Below are 24,308 nucleotides of genomic sequence, written 5' to 3'. Positions count from 1 at the left end.
CAACCGCAGGAGCCTTCATACAAAAAAGCCAGACATTTCCCAGACCCTAGTATGCTGACTTTTGTCTTAAGTAGTGTCAGACCAGTGTGTGTCACCAAGACCTTCTCTGCTTGGAAAAACTGCAAAGAACCTGGGGGGGGTACTGCTTCAACTTTATTGCTCCAAAGACCTAAATGCATTACTGTCAGGTTCAATTCAGTTTAATTCACACTAATAGCATGAACCAATGAGGAGAGATCTATTGGCCCTATTTGTGTTTTGATTTTCTAAAATGCTAAGAGGAGAGAAGGGTGGGAGTAGGAATGAAGGCAATGATTAAATCATGAACACTATGTCATCTATAACATGTAAGTTAAAGAAGTGGAGACGGAAAAAAAATTGATTAAAATTTAATGCTGAACGTCTATGGTTTGACATCAAATATTGACAGTATTTCAGAGTAGGGAAAAGCTGACTTGGCCCAAGAGATTACTTACGTGCAAAGAATTGATTGGTCCTCTCGATCTGTGTGTGGGAAGACATGAAAGAAGGAGAGGGGGAAAAAAAAAAAAAAAAAAAATCAAATTCAGCATTTTAGAATGCGAAGAAAGTCTTACATAAAGGTCATACTATCGCCGTCACTAGCTTTCTACAATGTTCAATATTTCTACCCAAACAGTGACAAAAGTTTCCAAGCTCAATGTAGTCCAGCGTCAAAACTCAGCACAGATCTGTGAACTCAAAAGCAAAAATTATTGTACTTGTGAGTCAGCTAGAAAAAAATTAACATTTTTACAAAGGCTGAAACTTATTTCAGAGGTTGATCCAATTTATTTTCTCCCAAGATCTGTGGTCTCTTCATAGCATTTCATCTCAGACATTCTGAGCCATGGAATGAAAAATGTCAAAACCATGAGAAAAATAACGCTGGAAAGTCACATTTCTGCGCCATTGAGATAAGGCTTTGATTATGTCCCTTCTTAATGCTGGTAAATGCCAGGCAGCTGATTTGTACAAGCTAGTGTCAAACAGTTTCCATTTCATCTATGCATTATGTATTTCCTAACCTTAAAAAAAAAACAACAAACAAAAACATAAGACATATCCCACAGGTATATAAACATATGTATATTAACATCTCAGAGAATTTTTCCTAGCCTCATATACAGTACAATGGGGTTTCATTCACATTTTCTAAAGCAAAAGAAACATAAAAAAAAAAAATTCTGGTGTTGTAGAAAGCATGCTGCGTTAAGAAGAACAGTCTTCAAGGTTTAATCAATGTATTATGGTGGTAATCTGTACATCAGAAAGGCATGAAAATGGTTAATAAAACAAGTTGTCTGGACTGCCCCATCATATTGTTTGTGATTGGATTTTCCTAATTAGAGGGAATTCAATTCATTTTCACCAGTTCTGACATGACATTGTGTAACCGAGAGTGTGCCGCTTGATGTAGAGCCAGCCAGTACCATCATGAACTGAAGACTCTTTGGGGACCCATTCTGCAGCCAGGACAGCGGTCCATGACCAAGACAAAACGACCCAGATCCAATCTGGAGATCAGCGAAGATATCAATTTCCAGCCAGAGAGCCTTTGACAGCTCAACATGGCAATAAATAGCAAAGAAACACTTCCCTGTCTGATGACCAGTTTTAGGTCAACTGGCAGTAAAAATCGAATATTTGACAATTCCCATGCAGGTTTTCATTTTGGTGTAGGTTGTCAGTTTAGAGTCAAAAGGGTCAGAGTCCTCATATGTCATCGGAAACCAGTAGTTTCTTCAGTTTTTGCCACTTTGGGCACTCACAGTCTCAGTTTCAACTGCAAGACACCAATATCTTTCTTTAGAGCTGACAAATGTAATGCATGTGTTAAAAAACTGAATTCCTTTCATGGTTCACAGAGATATCAACAACCGGTCGTTAACTTGGCCTTGGAAGTCTCCTGTACCACTCATGAAAGAGTTTGTGCCTCACCGATAGAGAGTTAAACTTCTTTCGTCATCAATACCACAATGGGAATTCTGCACATTAGCAAATTTAAATGTTTAAATTAAAATGTGACTTAAATGTTTGATGCTTGTGTTTCGTGTATCATGCTTGGTGATTGAGAGCTTGCTGCATTAGTAAATTGACTTGAGTGAGGTATGGCATGAATAACGTAAAAGAAAGGTGTTTTTTTATTGTACTTCACTAAAAGCCGTCAGATTATTCTGAAGTGAAGTATTGTTTGAGATAGAAATAATAAATGTCTTAATGTTAGTTACTACTAACTGTTAGTTAGTTCTTACTAACTACCCATTGGCACAATGAATATGAAACAAGAACTGTTGACCGATATGGGTTTTTAAGGGCCGGTACAGATATTTGATTGACTGAGGCTGCTGATACCGATATTTTGGGTCAATATTCAATATCGTTAAATTGAAAATTCTTCACACCAAACAAATATATATAATCTAAGTGTAATAATAATTCCAGGATACATTACTACCTTTGAAGAATTCATTTTATTTCATTTTAATAAATAGAATGTGCAAGGAAAATAAAATTGCATTTATGAAATAAAAGTGAATGACAGCTGTAATCAGACCAATCAGTCTCTGAAAAGATTACTGTCCTTTTCACATATTTATTTTTTATTCCTTTGGAAAGAAAAAAGAGCTGGAAATAATTCCTGCCCGCCTTCTCACACGTGGTTGGGAACCTCTGCATTGGTGAAAATAGCGAGTATAAATATAATAATACAAAGTTGCTCGTCAGATTTTCGTAACAAGCAACCATATATATATATATATATATATATATATATATATATATATATATATATATATATATATATATATATATATATATATATATTTTTATAAATCAAGGCCAAAAAAACTCCCTCTGTCCCTATTCTCCCTCTGTGCATGGGCGGCGTTGCGGAGAGGGAGTGAGAGGAGAGACACTGGCACGGCTTTGTGAAGAAATGGGTTATGAATTTTAACGCAACATGAAACGATATCTATATCCATATAAACAAGTTGTCTAATGCTATAGATCGTGATACAATATATTGATAAACCGTAAAAAGTCGGTAGCCCTACAGAGGGATTCTTTTCATTATTTTTCATATTGGAGGTTTATGACATTGATAGGACGATAGCCGATATCTAATTAAACGCCAATATCGGCCCGATATAATGGAAATCTGATATATCAGTACAACCCTAAATTCAAATTAATGACACTCAACAGAACAAAGTGGATGTGAGGAGAAATGAATGTGCCTCAAGATCTGCTACGCTGAGCAAAGGAAAAAGGAAATTAGCTGGATGTTATTTAACATAAAATGGGCTTTTCAGAAGGTGTAGAAATATTCTGTCATGATTATGTAAATCACACTTCAATTGAGCAGATATATTTTAGAACCTAAGTCCTATTACTGGTTTCAGAAGTGAGCAACACAAGATTTTTCAACAGAATGATAACTGGAGTTTCCCTGAAAAGCCTGTTTTTGCCCCATCTGGAATTAATGCAAATTTATAAATGTACATGCATATTTTTATCTATGATGAATATCAATTAAACATTTTTTTAACAATATTGATGCCCAGTGTAACAGCTGAGACCAAACTGAACCCAATAGCACAACCACAGAAACAATCAATTAGACGTAACAGTTCTTTAATGGCTCTCCGGCATAAGACAGGAAAGCGGGAAAACAGTCCATACAGCTAACAATTCGGAAGGGGCAGGAAAAGAGTAAATCCAGAAGACAAGAACACTGGAAAGCTGGGTGGAAGACACTAGACAATGAACCTCCGCGAGAGTGAACAGGACCGGTAAATGTGTCCCACAGCAGATTTTAGGTACTTTTGGTGCCGTTTTACTTTTTTTTCCCCCCCATTATTTGAAAGTGGAGAATCAGAGCTTCGAAACAAGTGTCACTTGTGCAAATCGAGCAAATCTTTTTAAAGCCTTGGCTTGTTAATGATGAGGGTGTGGCAAACTGTGTTTCTGAGATAATCCCCCTCAAAGTTTTCCGAAGGCTCCACGCGCCTTGAATACGGAAATTACGTCAGCTTTCCTTATTCGCATGTTAAGCCGCCTACAAAACAATGAATCCAGGTGAGTGTATAAGACACGTAAGATTTAAAGGTTTAAGTCTATCAAATGGGTTTCACATTGTGACTTCACATCACATGGAATATGGATGATCTTCACCAGGACGATCGCTTTAAAGGAAACTATTGATCGGCGTTGTTCAGCGTCTCGGTAAGCAAACTGTGTTTTCCCATGTAATCTAACGGGAACATTTAACTCCACGGTTTAACATTTATCCATGTTTATAAATCAAACTCGGCTTTGAAAATACGTTACGATAAAAAAAACACAAAGGAACACAAATCTGGAAAAATCGTATTTTCCTTCTAGAAAGGTTTTTTCCCCAACTTATTTGGCAGCTGGTGCCAATTTTAGAAATGCGCGACAATGCGGGTTCTGCAGCGGTGGGTCACATATAAAGACAGTCCGAGACAAACATGTTGTCACAATGCTATGATGTCACAGTGTTGACTGGGGGGAAGCCAATTGGGAGGGGCAGAACTCTAGTGAAGACCGAATCTGTAATGGCTGGAGAAATAAACAGGATAAGTGACAACCTGTCGTGTCAGCCCAGATGCCACAACATTGATACCAGCATCTATTACCATGAAATTTGTGACTCTTATACTTTGGATGGTAAGAAGAAAACCATCCGACCCCCCCCCCCCCCCCCCCCCCCCGGGACCCCTTGTCAGTCGCAATCAAAAGTTTAGCTAAATAATTAAATAAAACAAACACAAAAGCAATCTGAGTTCCACTGCATGTTCCCATTCCCTGTTTCTCCAAACAAAGCAAATAAAGGCCCACGTTTTTTTTTGTAGATGTACGTATTTTCCTCCCCGGGTCCGTGAACATTTTGTGCGCTGCGGTCTTGTCTGTGATAATAAAGGCTGGTTTAGAAATTTGAAGGTTGGCGGTTCGATCGCCGACTCCTGCTGACACACTGAGGTGACACTTTGGCTCCTGATGGCTGCGTCCATCGGTGTATGAATAATTGTAATTTGCTTTGGACAAGTGACAATATGATTATATAAATAATTATTCTGTACATCCTGGAGCTTCTTTTTAATATTCATTCTATTTTTTACTGCTTATTGTATGTTTGTGCAGTATACAGTATATTGTGAATTTAATATACATTAGGGTTGCAGCGGTTACCGGTGTTAGACAGTGTTCGGTGATACACTGATTACTTGCCCACTGCCCCCACCGTCGTTTTGCTTTTTCTTTTATAGAAATAAAACTCATTTAGTTCATTTTCGCATATCAGCGCCCACTTTCATCAAATAAAAAAATAAATTTTGTAAAATACTAAGCGTGTTATCAATACTTAGTAGATGCAGGCACTTTTTAAACAGCACGGGAGAAGCAAGGGGTAGGTACAAAACAAGCGTTATGATATGTTGCTATGGTGATGTACAAATAAAACATTAAACTAAATTATTTTGTGTCTGTTATTATATATAAGAATTTATACAAATAATAACCTGGAGCTGCAACTGGAGCTGCAACTTCAATGCCATCCCCGGACCAACACAACCACCAAACAGACACTAGCTTTAATTGAAAAAAAAAAACACTTTTATATCAATTCACATATAGTAGTATATCGTTTTTATTCAAGCCATCAAGTGCGATATTCCAGATAAAACGGCATCTACTGGGTCCGGCACTCGGAGTTTTGCGCACCAGACATGCGCAGCAGAGTCGACAGATATTGAGCGTCACCAACTAAAAAAATGTATGGTGTTACCGGTAACACCAGTGTTGGCATGAGTTTATTAACTGGTGGGAAAAGTTCCTCACCGTGGCATCCCTAATATACATTCTCTTTCTTCTGTACTTTCAACTTCAAGTTCCCGATTGAGCTGCTGAAATGCCTGAATTTCCCGTTTGGGAGATCAATAAAGTACTATCTTACCAATTCTTAACCCAATATACATAATTATTCTATTAAAACCCACACTTGTTGAAGGGGGAGGGGGCAAAGGGGGACTGATCATTCATCCATGAGCAATAAGAACACAGGCTGGCAGAATGCTCATGGTCCTGGCCGTGACAGCGCTAGATTATGGTTGGTCTAATGCCTGCACGGCCTCCTCGTCACAGTGAAGAAGGGTGCACTGCAGCCTAGTTGTGACTGGGCTCGTCAAAGCCACATTCAACAATCAGCATGACATGTGTCTATTCCAACCTAGTTCAAAACACTCAGAATAAGGGAGACGCGAGTGCAACTGGATCTAGAAATCATCAGGATGTTTAATTTACTGAGAGAAGACACAGGGCCATTCTAGCCAGTGGGGGGAAAGTGCTGAGTGTGTTCCTTTGGTGAGAGGCGTGCACCGTGGTGGAGGATAGGTTACAACTGGGGTCCAGGGTGACTGAGGACACAGCTGGATGGGAATGTCTGGGCTTCCTGGTTTGCAGTGAATACTTCCTGTGACCTCAGACTCTGACACAGGCACATCAACGGAAATTTTATCTTCTCTAAAGGCATGACAGACATTGTCCACACACACACACACACACACACACACACACACACACACACGCCTCTCTGCTGCATCTCCGTTTACAGGTCTATCTCTGCCAGACACAAACAGAAAAAGCCAGAGAGCCACTATCTCCTTATCTGCTATGCCACAGACCGGAGTTTCCGTTAGAAAAAAATGGTGCCAGTCAACACGTCCTGGGAGATTTCAATTTCCTAGACAAATGGGAGAGATTCCGGTCAAATATTATTTGTGGGTTTTTTTTAGCTTAAAAACAATTGATAAGCAGGCTACAAAAAGAATAAATTCATGAAGGGATGTAGATTCATAATATTTTTTTTAATTAATATACAATATAAAATGAGTCCCGTCAGTAAATGCTATTTTAAAAATAAATAAATATTACGAATATTAATACCAGAAATCATATTATTTAAGTTTGTGAACAATAAGTAACAAGTACAGCTGCTTTAATTAAGATTTCACTTCGGTGTGTCTCGTCAAAATATTTGACACAATGAATATTTACCGTCTGCTTTGGGTAGGAACTTAAATATCTCAAAAAAACGCCAAACTATGGATGTATGTTGCCTTTTTGTTACATTACATCATCTTTCTGCTTCTCCTCAGAGTTCTAGACACTGCGGCTTTGTCTCTGCTCCATGCGTGTGTGTCTACTGTGTTTCCAAAGGCCACCTGTCCATGTGGGAGGGGGGTGGGGCTAATTTCTATATCGACAAATGTGATTGGTCAGAAGTGAAAGGTTACCTTTTGATCATCGTTTGATCGTCGAAATAATCTATTTTATCTCGACATCGAGAAAAAAAAAAATGATGCTGATAATTATCGTAATTGTTTTATCGCCCAGCACTTATTCAAATTGTGCTTAGATGGAATCATTTTCACCAGACATTATGACCGGGGATATTTAAATATGTCAGACTTCAACAAGGGGGAGAAGACGACAGCCTTCACGAGGCCTCTCCTGTGAGTAGTGAGAAATGGTGCAAGACCAACTCACGAAACTAATGTCGCCAAAGAATCATCGAGCTGGCAGACCAAGGTACAAGCCAATGCCAAAACCAAGGCAGAGAACATCCTCTTTAGGACGGGCGGACACCCCCACCGTCGAAAACCAAGGTCTGCCGGTGCTCCAACTCAATGTCGAGGGCCTTACCATCGCAAAACTCGAAGTCATCAGGCATCTCGCCGATTCCAACAAAGTGGCAGCGGTCCTCCTGCAAGAGACACACTGGGTGTCAGATGAAAACCTCAAGCTTCCTGGGTTCTCCCTCGCTGGATCCATCCACAGCAAGAAGCATGGAATGGCAACCTTCGTCCGAGATGGTTTGAGCTGGGCAGCCACCAGCCAATCTCCACCTGGCTGCAACATCGAGTGGCTGGCCACTAAAATCCAAGAAACATCTGTCGTGAACGTATATAAGCCCCCACCAACAGCGCTGACTGCATCATCACTTCCATCCGTGACTGCTCCTGCCATCTATGCAGGTGACTTCAACTGCCAACATACGGATTGGGGTTACCAACACACATCACAGGATGGAGAAGCACTGAGTGAGTGGGCCTCTAACATTGAGGCACTACTGCTGTACGACCCAAAGGAGCCCCCAAGCTTCTGCTCTGCACGTTGGAACTCTTATACCAACCCAGATCTGGCCTTCGTCATATGCCGCAGTAACGACCTGAAACCGGAGAGACGTGTCTTGGACAGGTTCCCTCGCTCACACCACCGGCCATCCATCATCAAAGTACCATCCCTAGTACAGCCGGTAGCTGGCAAACCGGTCAGGAGATGGAACTTCAGGAAGGCGAACTGGCAGTCGTTTACGGTGGAAACAGAAAGAAGAACTGCTGGTCTCATGGACCCAGAAGCAGAAGACGTGGATGCTGCATACATTGCCTACTGTGAAGTCCTCCTAAGGGCAGCAAAGCACAACATCCCACGTGGCTACAATAAAAACTATATCCCGGGCTGGGATGAGGAGTGCAGCTGCCTGTTGCGCCAACACCAGCAGGCGATCACCAGGGAAGAAATGGACGCAACAGCAACAACCCTACTGCAGAAGCTGGATGACACCCGAAGGGCTAGGTGGACGGAAGTAGCGGAATCCATCGACTTCACCCACTCCAGCCGGAAGGCGTGGCAGACCATCAACTTGCTCTCAGGGAGAAAAACAACACCTCGTAGGTGTCCAGTGACTGCAGATGCTATTGCTTCCCAGCTCCTGAAAAATGGTCGCTTCCCTGATGCGGACAAAAACTTCGCACGACTGACATCGTGTGAGGTATCATCCCTCTCCAGAGCAGCCACCGGAACAAGCCGGCTTCCGCAGAGGCAGGTCAACGGTGGACCAGGTAACGCTACTCACCCAGGACATCGAGGACAGCTTCCAAGATAATGAGAAAGCTGGAGTAGTATTCCTGGACCTGACAGCCGCTTATGACACCGTGTGGCACCGTGGACTACACCTGAAACTGTTGAGAACAATCCCGGACCGGCACATGGTGAGATTTACTATGGAGATGCTATCTAACCATAGCTTCATCCTACAAACCAGCGATGGCCAGACCAGCAGGCTCAGAAGGCTGAAGAACGGTGTCCCGCAAGGCTCTGTCCTCTCACCAATGTTATTTAACATCTATATTCACGACCTGCCAGACACAACATCCAAGAAGTACGGCTATGCGGACGACCTGGCCATCATGCTTCGATGCCCAACATAGAACACTATGGAAGAAGGCCTCAACCGAGACATGGGCATCCTGGCAGACTACCTCCAGAAGTGGCACCTTCAGCTCAGCATGGGCAAAACAGTGTCTGCAGCTTACCACCTCTACAACCGGGAGGCAAGAAGGGAACTGGACGTGCATGTTGGCAACATCCGCCTGGAGTTCCAGCAAGCCCCCAAGTACCTCGGCGTATGCTTGGACCGGACGCTGTCCTACAAGCAGCACCTGGATGAAGTGAAGGCCAAGACAACCGCAAGGGTCTCGCTCATCCGCCGCCTTGCAGGCTCGACTTGGGGAGCTTCCCCCCAGACCCTACGCATATCCACGCAAGCCCTGGTCCTACCCGTAGCGGAATACTGTGCCCCTGCCTGGAGCAGAAGTCCACATGCGAACAAGGTGGATACTGTCATCAACAGCGCCCTCCGGATAGTAACTGGTTGTCTGAAACCCACCCCTGTGTCCTACCTGCCAGTCCTAGCTGGTATCGCCCCACCCAGTCTCCGACGGGAAGCAGCTACCCTCGCCCTGGCAAGGAAAGCCCAGAAGAACGACTGGCACATCCTACACAAAGCCACAACAACACCGGCACCACCATGCAGGCTCAAGTCTCGCCATCCCTACAACAAGGCAGCACAAGAGATGCTACAGTCGATCCCTGACGACTTGTCCAAGGACGCCTGGCTGGCAGCATCCTGGAGACAATCGTGGGAGTCAGCTGCGCCCTCCCGCATCCAACGATACATCCGGGACCCAGGAGGAGGTGTAAAAGGAGAAGACATGCCACGCCACCTATGGACCTCGCTGAACCGCCTGCGTACTGGCGTCGGGCGCTTCAAGTCCTCTCTAAAGAAGTGGGGCCTATCCGACAGTGCGTCATGCGAGTGTGGCGAACCTGAACAGACTGCCGAGCACATAATCACCAGCTGCCCCCTATACAGCCCACCCTCAGAAGCTGGCCCTTTTGACCTAGGACTGGAGACGAGGGCGTGGCTATATGACACTGAGTTGGCCATCTGATGATATACGAAAGAAGAAGACTTCAACAGATTTTCTTTCGCAGAAAAGGATATGATCCAGCCACAGTGGCAACTATCACTCTCCATTCATTCACTGCTGCTGCCCTGCCACCCTAACAGCTGCTTCAGATTGTTAAAAAGCAGATTACCCAGAAGCCATTAAGAGTGTGCAGGGGAGAGCCATCCAAACAGGGGAGGTTATTTGTGTAAAATTACTTCAGACAAAATGATTCCTTTTTTCACCCACCCAGTTTTGCATGATTAGTGATGTTCTTTCCATATTCACATGACTCCATTATGTTGCAGAGCCTCAAGACTGCTTCAGGACATTTGTTGGACCAGTTGAAAAGCAAGTTGGGAGACAAAAAAAAAAAAAGTAAAGCCATTTGGAAGAAAATGTTTATGGCCCTAAATTCTCCAAATTGACAAATAGCTCCATTGTACCAGTGCAAGTAGACCATTTCTATAGTCTTTCAGATGCTAAATCTTGAATGTTTTTATCAGCACGATATAGGCCACACAAAGACAAACTGCCTCAAATTGCCAAGAAACTACCCAATTTCAACACGTCCAAAGTCTGCAAAGAGAAAAGCACTGATTGTCAATCTTACAAAACAGTGACAGAGCGAAAAATTGGTGGACATCTTACCGCTTTGACGGGAACACAGTGTCTCTGCGTGTGACGTTTCTCTCCGTGAGGGAAGGAGGAGAAGGGAAGGACACGGGGAGCACATCTCAAGCCTCTACAGTGAGCTCATTGTGAGGCGGCAGCCTACTGGTCTTGAGCCAGCCTCCACCATTGAAGGCTAAGGCCTGCATTAAGGAGAGGCAATGGAGTGCAAACACTCACCTCAGAAAACCAGTCCAGCACACAGTCCTGCACTAGTTGCAACCAAAGTGACTTTGTGGAGAAAGTCTGCGCTCGTCCACTGTACTATAAATGGAGGAATGACAAATCAGCTCAATGTGTTTGGCAATGAAGACAAATCCACCAGCTTTATGGCGCTGTCTACTCAACAGGAAGACACAAATGAGGTTTGTCTTCAGGTTGTATGGCAAGAAGGGCAGTTATATTGTTATCGGCTATCTTTATTAGAATATCATAACATCTGCTATCCAAGTCATTCAGCATTTGCCTTTGAGGAAACTGATCTGGTTATCTTTTGATCTGGTGTTATTGACGTGACGTCAACGTTACAGTGTGGTCCAGCCCATGAAGTTTCACGTGGCCCATCTGTTAATAACTGTTTCTTTTCAGCTAAGTCCAGTTCAGGGGAACTCCCCAAAGACCACGAGACAGTATGGCCTATTGGACGCTGTGTGTGGATCGCTTCCTTTTCATGGACAAACCAACCCACTTCTCTACCCCCACACACTGGATTAATGCAATGGCCCAACTCATTCCAAACATTCCGGTCGACTGCTCTGCCAGCCAGCAGTGCTTTCTATGGTGAGTAAGCCTGAATATGGTTTGATACGCATATACAGTACAGTATAGAATAGTGCGCACCTGTGCTGCAATGATATACAATGCAAAGTACAAAACATCTCACTGTCTGCTTTGATAAGATGAGAAAAAAATGTTTTTGTAGTATTGACTTAAGCTTCAGGATTTTATGTATGATGGTGTTGCAATCGTGAAAAATAAAATTGCAATACTTCAATGAAGAATTCTTCACTATAAAAAAAGGACTAAATATTTACAAGATATTAACAGCTATAAATAAATGATTCCCAAAAATAGTCCTTCCAATACAAACATCAGAAAGAAAGCATTACATGCACCAAACCCAGCTGTCTAACTGACTGAAAGCTATGCTGACCATTGTAGAAAGAAAAACACTTAAACTTGTGTCGAATACTCCATTCATTTGATTTTCCAACTAAGAGAGGATCCTACACTGCAATTATGGGATTTGCGTCTAAGTATACTTGAATGGAGAGGGAATGAGGCAATAAATTCAAACTATGATGACAGTTTGTAAACCACAGAGCTAGGCTTGGGGGATCGTGCAAAATTCCAATCGGCCAACGCTGGGGGGCAACGATCGTTGATTTTTACAGGGGGGGGTATGCACATAGAATGTAATGTCAAACGGCAAATACGGTCTCCCCGTAACAGAAGTGCAGGATTTATTATTTACAAGTAAAATATTTACACAAAAACATCTAGGTTTTACTAAATTAAGTCCCATAGCAAGGGAAAGCAACACACACACACACACACACACACACACACCCACTTCAAATGGTGGCCGGTGAAATGAGATCTCTGCTTTTGACCCATTCCTGGCTTGTCCTTCCTCCAGGGGGCAGCCAGGAGCAGCGGGCAGCATACGGCGACGCCCGGGGACCAGTTACAAAATGTCCATCGCTGGTCAGACGATGATGTTGTGCATGTTTTTGGTGGGGGTCCTTACTGATGTTACATGGAGGAAAACCAATGTGAGCACGGGTAGAAAATGCAAACTTCACAAAGAAAGGACCCATATTGGAAACAACCCGCCGGAGCACGGTGCCAAGAGTGTCCCAGGCGGGAATCGAACCCAGGACCTTGCTGTGAGGCAATGCACTGTGCCACTGTACCCACAGTGGGGACACACAGGGTTTTCTGGAGGGGGACAGTCCCTCAACTACTTTTTAATAAAAACACAACTATTTTTTTCGTACAAGTAGGAAACAAACAAAAATAAATAGATCTTAAATAAAAATACAGGAAAACCGCCACAGAGTCAGGAATCGGCATGGCGCACACACTGTGCACCCTGCTATTTGGCAGAGAAGAAAAAAAACTACACTCTTTCACACAATTCTCTGAGTTAGGTTTACGTTTTTCATTTTCCATACAAGTAAGAAACTCAGGAAATGAAAAAAATCGAAATGTTTCTCAATGAGATTATATTGTATATTGCTATATTATAATAACAACAATATTAGAGTTGCATATTGAGCAGGGACGTGAGCTCTGATCACAGCTGGTTACTCAAGATGCGTGGAAACATTCTACGCATTCTAATTTTGTTCACAGAAACTAAAGTCGTTGTTGCATTCCATTTCTGTGGTCGTAGATAATTCAGACAATACACTTCACAATGAGGGTTAGAAGAACACAAAGTCACAACAACGAGAGTGAAAAACAGTGGGGTTTTTGTGTTTCTTTTTACATGTAATACAAGAACACTTTTATACAAGATACCCCTCCACTCCCGCTTTGATCGATTCAGAGCAGGGGATCCGTTACAGAACAAGCTCAATTGCATTTACACCATTTAAATGCTCAGATTCTTCCTGGCAGATTAAAAAAATAATAATAATAATTGTCATTACAGTTAATCGATGATCGATTGACGATATAATCATCAATCTGCCCAAGCCTACATAGAGCAGAGATCAGAGAAATCCATGAATTGCTTTAGCTCCTGCAGTTTGCTTCTTCTTGTGGAAGACATAGAAGACAACACCACAATGGGTTGAGAATGTTCATTTCCATTGCACCTCACGGGCAATGAGCATCAAGGCCCTACGGAAGAGAATAGGTCTAGTTCTGTTTTTCAGAAGTTTAGGCCAATCTGCAATCTTACTACATCTTATTTAAATACTTTGGGAAAGCCACAAATTAAAGGCAAAAAGGATTTGGACCCCTTGCCTAGCTGCAGTGTCTGTCGGGTTTTAGAAGTCAGTGAACCTATCCATTTTAAACTCATCACAAAAAAATGCTGCAATGGCAAAGGGCTGTGATGCTGGCAGAACTTCAGGATGGCACTTCATCCAAGGACTTGCAAATGGAAAAAATAAAAAAATTAAAAAATAAAAGAACAAGATGCATATCCTAGCCGTCCAGTTTACTGCTTGGAGATAACTAAGCAAAAAAAATTCTTGCCGTAGAGGAAAATCAATATGGAGGATTTAGCACGTTGAAGACAAAGTGGCAAGGGGAATTTACTCACCATTAATGCCATTCCACTTGGACCATGTTTAGGAAACCTGGGCTTAAGATCTATATTAGGTGAAAAATAAATCACTAAGGACAGCTAGAGTGCCAGTTAAAGGCAAAAGCAATACAAGTAAAGTAGAGCGAGGGAGGTAGAGAATACAATTGAGTAAGGGAAAAAGGAAAAAACATTTCAAGCAGACAGGGAAAAGGAGAGAATGTTCACACAGGGCTAAAAAGAAGACATTGACATACAAGGCTGTAATCCATCATCATAATGTCACAATCACCTCACAAGGGGAAATCCTAATAACCAATAGACTCCCTTATTGTCAGCGGCTTAAGGAAGCGAATGGGCCAGCAGATCAGGGTTATGACAAGAGTATTATTTAGGAATTGCAGAACCTTTAGAGTTTTATGAGAAAAGCTCCCATAGGCTAGCTTTGCCTGAGAGACATTGCACACTGAGCATGTATACATTGAGAACTCTAAGGATGTATTCTTACAGCAAATCAACATCTACACACTTTTTTTTTTTTTTTTTTTTTTAACCGAAAAGTGAATGGCCAATGGCTGAAACCAACAAAACAATCCATCTCAAAACCATTGAGGTATGTAGAATATAGCCATTTTAAAGTTTACATTTCATTAGAGATTGATGTTTTAATCGACTATTGATTAATTGCCAAGAAGAATTTAATCGATTAAGATTTTGTCTTATCGATAAGAATGGAACAATCTTCCGTCTTGTTGTTATTGTATCAACGGGAGTCTTTGGGGCGCAGGGCATTTTGAGAAAAAAAAAAAACAAAAAAAAGGAAAATAAACATGGCTGCGCGTAGGAAATTATGTTTACGTTATATCTAAATATTTAACTTGCGCAAAGAAGGGTTGTAAATATTCCTGAATGCGCGAACCAGCTCAGCGAGTCTTGCCTCGAACTTCCCCATTTTGAAATAAAATGAAACAAGGAGAAACGCTCCTTGCGCTCCGCCATAAAATCTCAGAGGTTTTATGTTATCAAGTGATCAAGGATTGTTTAGGTTAACAACTATCAATTAAGGAAATTCCTTTAAATTTCCATTCCTAGTAGAAATGACCACCCTAACTGGACCATTTGCTCAATATCAGACAGCTTTCTATAAGTCACTTTCAACGTAAGGTGCCTTTATCACACACGTGCCAATGCAAAATCATGGGATAGGAGGGTAAATCAGTTTTGCTTTCACTCACTCTCTCATGCCAGCTTTGCCAAACAGGTGCCGGTGTAAGCCATCATTGCATGGCCCAGATACATCTAGTATACCACAGAAGAAAATATCTGCATTCCTCTGCATTTTTTCCCTTACATCACCCAGCCTGACATATTTTCCAAAAACACATAAATCCCATTGATGGAAAAGGCAACGTGGCCAGGGCAAGGACACATAGAGGAAACTGGTATGTCCTAGTCTCTTGACGCCCTGTGTGGCTTTCCTCCTCCCACTCCCAGGGCCATAAGGAGGCCAATCCAACTCCTTCTGCATCTGCAGACAGTGATTTATGAACTCAGAGGAGCCATAGCAAGGCCAAATAAAAAGGACCACTCAACACTCATTAACCGTGCTTTTGTTTTGATCCTCCAATGACAAAATAAGGATGGTGCACACAATAAACTACTGTTAAACTTTCTGTTTAAGGATTTAAAAAAATGAATCAAAACCAAATACTTAGCCAGGTGAAATGCCCCCTTCTGTTAAACAGCAGCGACATAAATATATATATTTTTTAATTTGTTGGTTCTTTGTTGATTCATCATGTGTTTCCTAATGCAGTGAAAACATCTTTAAAGGACCCAAAGTGCTAAAAGGCATGTGTTAAGGCGACGGAGGCATACAAAAAGAAACACAACTTTTGGACTAAAAAGACGTGTTCAGAACAAGAGAAGAACAAAATGATGCGGTGATATGGGTTCTTTCTGTGTTTTTGGTGCAAGCCCTGGAGGCGAACTTTGTGTTTTGTTTTTTTCTCGCTCCCCTTATCACGTTTGTCTCAAAATGCCCTTGAGATATGGCAGCAGATGGACAACCTCCTTTTTGTTTTTTTCATCTTTAAATAAACCAAAGCCACTGCCGACACCTCTCGCTGTGCCATTCGTGCTCCTTACACCACCGCCATTGTTGTTCTGTTTCCAGAAGCTCACTCTGGAAAAAGGTGCGACAGAATCACACTTTGACCCCTAGTGGCATGAAATTATATATAAAGACGTAAACAGAGTTGTTAATTTTATATAGTATTCTGACAACATTTTCTATGGTGATCCTTATGTCTTTTGTTCTTACATCTTTTAAAGTAGGCCTAAACCTTAAGACCACTTGGCTGGGAGTTCAGGGGGTTGACTGTAAATCCTAGGAGGAGGTTCAAGTGCTGGCTCATTGCACAATGTTGTGGGAGCATAAAAACAAACAACTAGACTGATGATATTTGCTCCCAAAATGTCAAGAGATTTTTCCAAACGGGAGTTACGGGGTTTGTTAGTGGTTCAAGGCTAAATTCTCATTTTAAAGTTTATTTTTTCTCTGTAAAGATAGCATTTATCCCCATGAGTAACCATTCTCCTGATTGCAACAAATGAAGAATATCTTGTTCACTGTTGATGCAGTGGGCTTCTGTGATACTAAATATCGAAGTGATGTGGTGCTTTGCTCAAAAAGCTTATTGAGCCAAGATGGATCTAGCAGGACTTGACCTCGTGGCCTAACACCAGGCCATGTGTAACACTGACGGGAGTCCTTGTCCTTTTCCAAGAAAACAAAGGTTGACCATCTGACAACCTCACCTGGGGACTCTAGTGCTGTCGATGAACGGCCATTCTGGTAGCAACCCATATTGCTGACTAGGCTTGGGCTGATTTACGATTAAATCATCTATCGGCGATCGACTCCATCGATCACGATTGACTCCATCGATCACGACTGACATTGCCAGACGTTTTGATATTTTTTATATGCCAGGAAAAATCAGAATTTAAACTAAGTGCAGTTTACCGTGTACTGAGATGGAGCCGAGAGAGAGAGGGAAAAGGGGCAGGGCTCAGAGCTGTCCAGTAACCACTGGGGATCGGGTCTCACTTCCCCTCTATACTTCCGTACAGAGACCTTTAGGGGCAGGTACTTAGAGGAAAAAAAAAAAAGGCACATGCACCCCATCCAGTTTTTTGTTGATATCCGACTGGCTGGTTGAGATTGTTGAGATGCAACCTCAGTATTGCTGAGCTAATTAACAGATCCCTGCAAGGTTTAGACACCCTTCAGCCCTGAGTGTAATGTGACAATCAGTTCTAACTAGGATGGTAGTCAGTAAAACAAAACAATAAATGGAAAGATTTATTTCTGTATTGGCAACCAATGTTATAAATTTATCAGCATGTGAGATGTGAGCAGTTAATCATTGGGCCACACTAGCGTGCCAGGGGAAGGCTGACACTGTGATGATATCCATTACCATGTTTGGCTAACCAGCAGCATTCTAGCCAAGCTAAAAGGGAGATAACACCAGTGATAATCTATACAGCTGGATATTCACTGAAGTGAACCAGGTTGCTGGAATGCACAGGGCCATGGCTGAGCAGCAGCTGGAGTACGCTAATCTCCAACCTACAAACCTCCATTTTAGCCAGAATACTGGTGATTCAAGCACAGTCCCAGTAATTTGTTAAAATAATAGTGCGTCTAACAGGTCAACCGTGTGTCCAAAGTGTCCAAGAGCACTGGAAAAATGGCTTCAGGGAAGGGGTCATTATAAATAAAAAATAAAAAAATAAAAATAAAACCCACATGGTTCAGATTGAAGTCCCCCAGCCCTGCCCCCCACCACTAATTTACAGTCCATCCATGCAGAAGCACAGCATGAAAGGATAGTCGGTGTGAAAAACGGGGAAGAGGACAAATGCAACTGGCTGGACCAAAAGACCATACAGAGTACCATAGTCCCAGCTGTGAAGCAAATGTAGCCAGGCAGATCAGCCAAGGGACAAAAGCATAGAAGTTATGTCCAAGTTCTTCATGAATTACTGTTGTTGATGTCACAGACAGAATGAAGGGTGTACAACCACTGTTCCTGAAATGGCCACAGATTAAATAATCTGTGGCCATTTCAGGAACAGTGGTTGTCCTGGATTAAAAACAAAATGTATATTAGCAACATTTGGCCCCATTTCTCTGGGTCTTATTTTCTACATTTGTTTGCACTGTTGAAGGTAACTTCACTGCCAAGCTGTGTTGAAAAGAAAGCTTTCCTCTCAACAGAGATGAAGGAGACAACTTCCGACTGGACAGTGCAGTTGGTCTCCACCCCCACTAGCTTTCCCTCTCTGGCACACAAAGAGCCCATTGTCTGGCACAATGCAGGGCAGCCTCCATTCTAACTGGTCTGATCCCAGTCAGTCACCACTCCTGAGGGCCCTCGGAAGCATCCCGTCAATAAAGCAAACATCTTTCAAGATATCATTCAGCCAGTGTGTGTTGGTTAGGTGTAATTTTTACTGACACCTATTTCATTAAATACACATTGTGCTATGCTCTTACACATTTACATTTACATTTAGTCATTTAGCAGACGCTTTTATCCAAAGCGACTTACAAGGGAGATAACATTCAAGCTACATTGCGACAGAGATTAGTGTAACAACAACATTCGTGTAACAATAAATACTGCAAGGTGGTGCTAAGTAATTGTAGGTTAGGACAGGAGGTACTCACTGAAGAGCTCTCAATGTTTAAAACAGGAAAAAGCACATTTTGTTTCATTTTAGACTAAAAGTATAGCAAAAAAATAGGCAATGGTGGAGAAGTAAAACAGCATCTCATACAGAATCTAGGCAAGGCAGGACAGAGGAGTTAACACAAAGCAGATATTGTGAAAACTCCAGATTGTGTTTTGGTTTGGAACCACCATTTATTATCTTTTAACCTCAAACTGTAAAACTAAGCCTTTTTAAGATGGTGCTGCTTGTAGGATCACTTTCGGAGCTCTCCAAAGCAGAAAATTATTTTTCCGCAGCTGATTACATTCTTGACATTGTTAATATAACTTATATAACTTATATCTTGAGATGGAAGAATTATGTAATGTATGTATCTAAAAAAAGTAAAACTGTATTGATTTCCTGTCTGTTGGTACCACTTTAGAACGTGTCAGTCCAATACCCACACCCTACGTAAATATATGTGTCCCACCACAGCAAAACTCGCCATCTCGCGCATTTCTAAAATCGCCAGGAGCAGCCAAATAAGTTGAAAAAACCTTTCTTGGAGGATAATTTGATTTTTCCAGATTCGTGTTCCTTTGTGTTTTTTTTTTTAAATCTCTCAACATATTTTCAAAACCAAGTTTGATATATAAATAGTAGAAAAATGCTAAACCGTGGAGTTAAATATTCCCGCTAGATTACGTGGGGAAACATGGTTCAGTTACCGAGACGCTGAATAGCGCTGAACAACTCCAATCGATCGTTTCTTTTAAAGCGACCGTCCGGGTGAAGATCATCCCTTCATATTCCATGTGATATGAAGTCACAATGTGAAACCGTTTTGATAGAGTTCAAACTTTAAATCATAGTACTTTTACACACACACACAGAAACATTGTGTAGGGGGCATATACTGTACCAACGAAGAAGTAATGTAACACAGTTCACTTACCGGAATGCGGAGCAGCTCTGAATAACGCCGTTCAATCGTTTCCTTTAAAGCGAGCGTCCAGGTATAGATCATTCATCCATATTCCATGTGATGTGAAGTCACAATGTGAAACCGTTTTGATATAATTCAACCTGGTACTACACTTACACACACACGGAGCCACTGTTGTGAAACCGCAAAGAAGGAAAACCCTTCGCATCACGCACCTACGTCACTTCCGTAAAAAGACAGTTAAAGCGCAGCACGGAGGTGTTTCGGTCTCACTTGTCTGTTAAAACGTTCTTCTCCATATTGTTATGGATTGCGCGAAGCGAGCGGAAGCTCTGAATCATATTTCGGACCTTAATCTGACAAGTGCGAAAGATCCAAGTCAGTGTTAGCAGCGTGTACTGGACTTCATTTTCCGCGACGATAGTCAGTTCTCCCACAGCAACGCTGAATCTGATATTACTACGGACTTGGAGAACATTTCAAACAGCGAATTTCAAACTTAATGTGACGATGAAACTGAATATTTTCAAGAACCAACGGAGGAGACCGACGATATGCCCGTTGTTACAACGGAAGAAGTTGATGACGTGATGAAGTCCATTGAGGTTGGTGACAAGATTTTCAGATTTTCTGAGACTCATAATATTGATAGACTCTACATTTTGTTGTGTTGTCCGTACTTTTAAACTGCAAAATAATTCCATATTTATAAACATGTATATTCTTACAGTTAAATAAAAGTTTAGATTTTTTTTTAAGCAAAATTAGTTGTGTTGTTGAGCTATTTGTGATTGGCCCATTCAGCAGTATGGTAAGAAGCCATGAGGCTTTGTTTGCCCGCCAACCAAATTTGCATTCTGGGAGCTGGCTGAATGAACCTGGTGTGGGTAAAACTTGGGAGGTGATTATCTCAGAATCAGTTTGCCATACCCTTGTCATTAACAAGTCATAGCTTTAAAAATATGTGTTTGATTTGCACAAGTGACACCTTGTTTTGAAGCTTTGATTCTCCACTTTGAAATGATGAAGAAAAAAAATCTTGAAAACCGTCAAATGACCCTAAAGTATGCGGTGGGTCACATATAGACGTGTATACTTTATACATACACACTTTGTGGTGGCACCATTTCTAATCTTAATTTATATGACAGAGGCTTAAGTGTGTGACTAACCACTTATTTAGCTAAAGGACTCAATTACACCCAAGTGAACTTACTGCATGGCTGAGGGAGTTTGGAGGTGATTAGTAATCCCTTAACTTGTACATCTGTTGTTAAACATTTACAGGCAATGCTCAAATGGGCAATTCAGAGAATAATATAATGTATGACTGACTGGGGAAAAATAAGCATTTGGCTGCTAATAAAATGTTAACACCATATAATAGCTATACAGCTACAATTGAGAAACTTTATTTGGGGATGAAGAGAAAAAGTGTGGCCCTTCAAGCTTAACTGTTGTTATCAGATATTACATCTATTTTCATGAGTATGTGTTCAGATTTGTGAGTAAGCTCTGAAACCACCAACAACCTTCCACTTCCCAAACTAATGACCTCAAGAGGTTGACTTTGACAATAGTTAGTTAGTTGACAAGAAGAGTCTTCCAAAAGTCGACTTAGTGTTTCATGGTCAGTTGGTCCCAGGAAAAACACTCCATTCAAGAGCTGTACTTGTCAAAATTAACCTTAAAACTGATATGGCTGGACCCATGTATGAAATGCTAGAGTGCTTTTAATTTGAAACAAATTTTAACAAAAATACATGTTCAGTCTCATTGTTGGTTGTTCCGAAACATTCAGAAGAATAATTACTGCTTTTAAAGGTTTGCTGGCAATTAACAGGCGGCTCGCTTCATGTGTAGACACCGTGTAGCACTTGTAAATTTAATTCATATTTTGAAGGCTGGTTATAAGTCATTGTGTTATGTTACGCGTCTTCTTCTTCTCCTTCAGGCTACTCCCGTTAGGGGTCGCCACAGCGGATGATCTGCCTGCAACACCTTCTGTTCTGCGCCTCTTCCTCCATTACACCAACCGCCTGCATGTCCTCCCTCACCACATCCACAAACCTCTTCCTCTTGCCTGGCAGCTCCATCCTCAGCATCCTTCTCCAAATGTAACTCATCTCTCCTACACACTCCCTCTCTCACCTGTCCACAAAACTGTCCAACCTGAGCTATCCCTCTACTGTACTCATTCTTAATCCTGTCCATCCTTGTCACTCCAAATGAAAATCTCAACATCCTCAACTCTGCCACGTCCAGTTATGTGTTATGTTACTGACAAATAAACAAAATGTTCAGTCCCCTTGCTGGTTGTTACCACACATTCAGAATCGGATTTTCCTAATGAGTAATTTTCCCTGACATCTAAACGTAAGTTGGTATGCCACATTTCAGTGCAAATTATGTCAATATGTAATTTAAATGTGCACATTAATAAAATACTAATAGGGCCTAATAAGTTTAACCGATGTAATGTTTAACCGGTGTAATTAATAGGCGGCTGGCTTGTGCGCAGTGCTTGTAAATTTATAACTTAAAGGGTAGTTATTAGGTTTTGTATTTATCTGCAATGTAGGACAGTGTTAACAATGTTGGTTATAACATTCTTCCTCAGCCCTGGAACTGAAACCAATATCTGATGCCTGAAAAATATATTGATGAAATAATTATATGTAATATGTGAGTAGCAAAACCCGCTATATGCGCAATTCTAAAATCGCCAGCAGCAGCCAAATAAGTTGAAAAAACCTTTCTGAAGGAAAATTTGATTTTTCCAGATTCGTGTTCGTTTGTGTTTTTATTATCTCGTATTTTCAAAACCTAGTTTTATTTATAAATAGTAGAAAAATGCTAAACCATGGAGTTAAATATTCCCGCTAGATTACGTGGGGAAACACGGTTCAGTTACTGAGACACTGAATAGCGCTGAACAACTCCAATCGATTGTTTCTTTTAAAGCGACCGTCCAGGTGAAGATTATCCCTTCATATTCCATGTGATATGAAGTCACAATGTTTTGATAGAGTTCAAACTTTAAATCGTAGTACTTTTACACACACAGAAACATTATTGTGTAGGGGGCATATACCAACGAAGAAGTAATGCTCACTTCCGTAAACAAGCCGAGGATCCTTTGGTTTCACTTGTCTGTGAAAACGTTCATCTCGGTGTTGTTATGGATTATGAGAAGCGGGTGGCCGAAGATCTAAATCATATCGCGGACCTTAATCAGACCAGTGCGATAGATCCTAGTCAGTGTAAGCAGCGCGTACAGGACTTCATTTTCCGCGATGGTAGTCAGTTCTCCGACAGCAATGCTAAATCTAATACTGCCGTTATCCAGGACTTGGAGAACATTGCAAACAGCGGATTTCAACCTGAAACAGAATATTTTAAAGAACCACCGGAGGGGACCGACGATACGCCCGTTGTTGTTACTACGAAAGAAGTTGATGACGTGATGAAGTCTATTGAGGTTGGTGAGGCAGATTATGAACAAGTAGCAATAGACACGATTCTCAAGTTTACCTGCAAATGCAGCCAGTTGCGAAAAGAGAATGAAAAGAGGCCCCAAACAGGCTCTCAGAGTGTAGCTGGGGTAGTTTGGGGTTGGCCCACATAATAATTTGAAGAACTTTGAAGATATTTGGCATACGCACATTTATATATTAAATGACACACCAAGGCTGATATACAAAGACTCAATAGACTCTACATTTTGTTTTGTTGTCCGCACTTTTAAACTCCTAAATAATTCCAATTTTATAAAACATGTACATTCTTACTGTTAAATAAAAGCCTTTTTAAAAAGAAAAGATGCTGTGTCTCAATGACGCTGTTCAACATTCTCTCAAAACACAAGAACAATGCAGAGATTGCCCAATTCAGCAGGGTGTCAAATCCCAATTCAGCAGGGTGTCAACTGGCCATGTGACAAGTAGCCATGCGGCTTTGTTGGTCCTCCAACCATTTGCATTCTGGCAGCTGGCTGAATGAAGCCAAGTGTGTGTGTGTGGCGGGGGGGACGGACTTTGAAGGTGATTATCTCAGAAACACAGTTTGCCATACCCTTGTCATTAACAAGGCATAGCTTTAAAAATATTTGCTTGATTTGCATAAGGGACTCAATTGTTCTGACGCTCTGATTCTTTACTTTCAAATGATGTGAAAAAAAAAAGAAAAAAAAGTCCAAAGCCACCAAGTGTACCTAAAGTCAGTGGTGGGTCACATATATGAAATAATTAAATAATATCATAAAACTTTGACGATTAGTCGACTAATGGCTTGAACTGACGACTAATAGTCGACGAGCAAAATCTCTAGTCAAGGGCAGCCTTAGGAAGAATAAATGTATAAATGGTCATGT

General features: G+C 41.4%; 1 protein-coding gene across 1 annotated transcript in view; it reads right to left on the bottom strand.

Moving 5' to 3' along the window:
- Positions 1 to 24,308, bottom strand: part of myh10 (myosin, heavy chain 10, non-muscle) — an 86,716-nt gene that overhangs the window by 51,607 nt on the left and 10,801 nt on the right. The window contains exon 4 of the mRNA XM_079998521.1: positions 477 to 504. Coding sequence (XP_079854647.1) covers positions 477 to 504 — 28 coding nt within the window. The remainder of the gene's footprint in view (positions 1 to 476; positions 505 to 24,308) is intronic.

The sequence above is a fragment of the Zeus faber genome (genome assembly GCF_960531495.2).
Source record: "Zeus faber genome assembly, chromosome: 4".
Lineage (NCBI taxonomy): Eukaryota > Metazoa > Chordata > Actinopteri > Zeiformes > Zeidae > Zeus > Zeus faber.
Note: the sequence above shows the minus strand (reverse complement) of the source record. Positions and strands in the feature narration are given on the sequence as shown.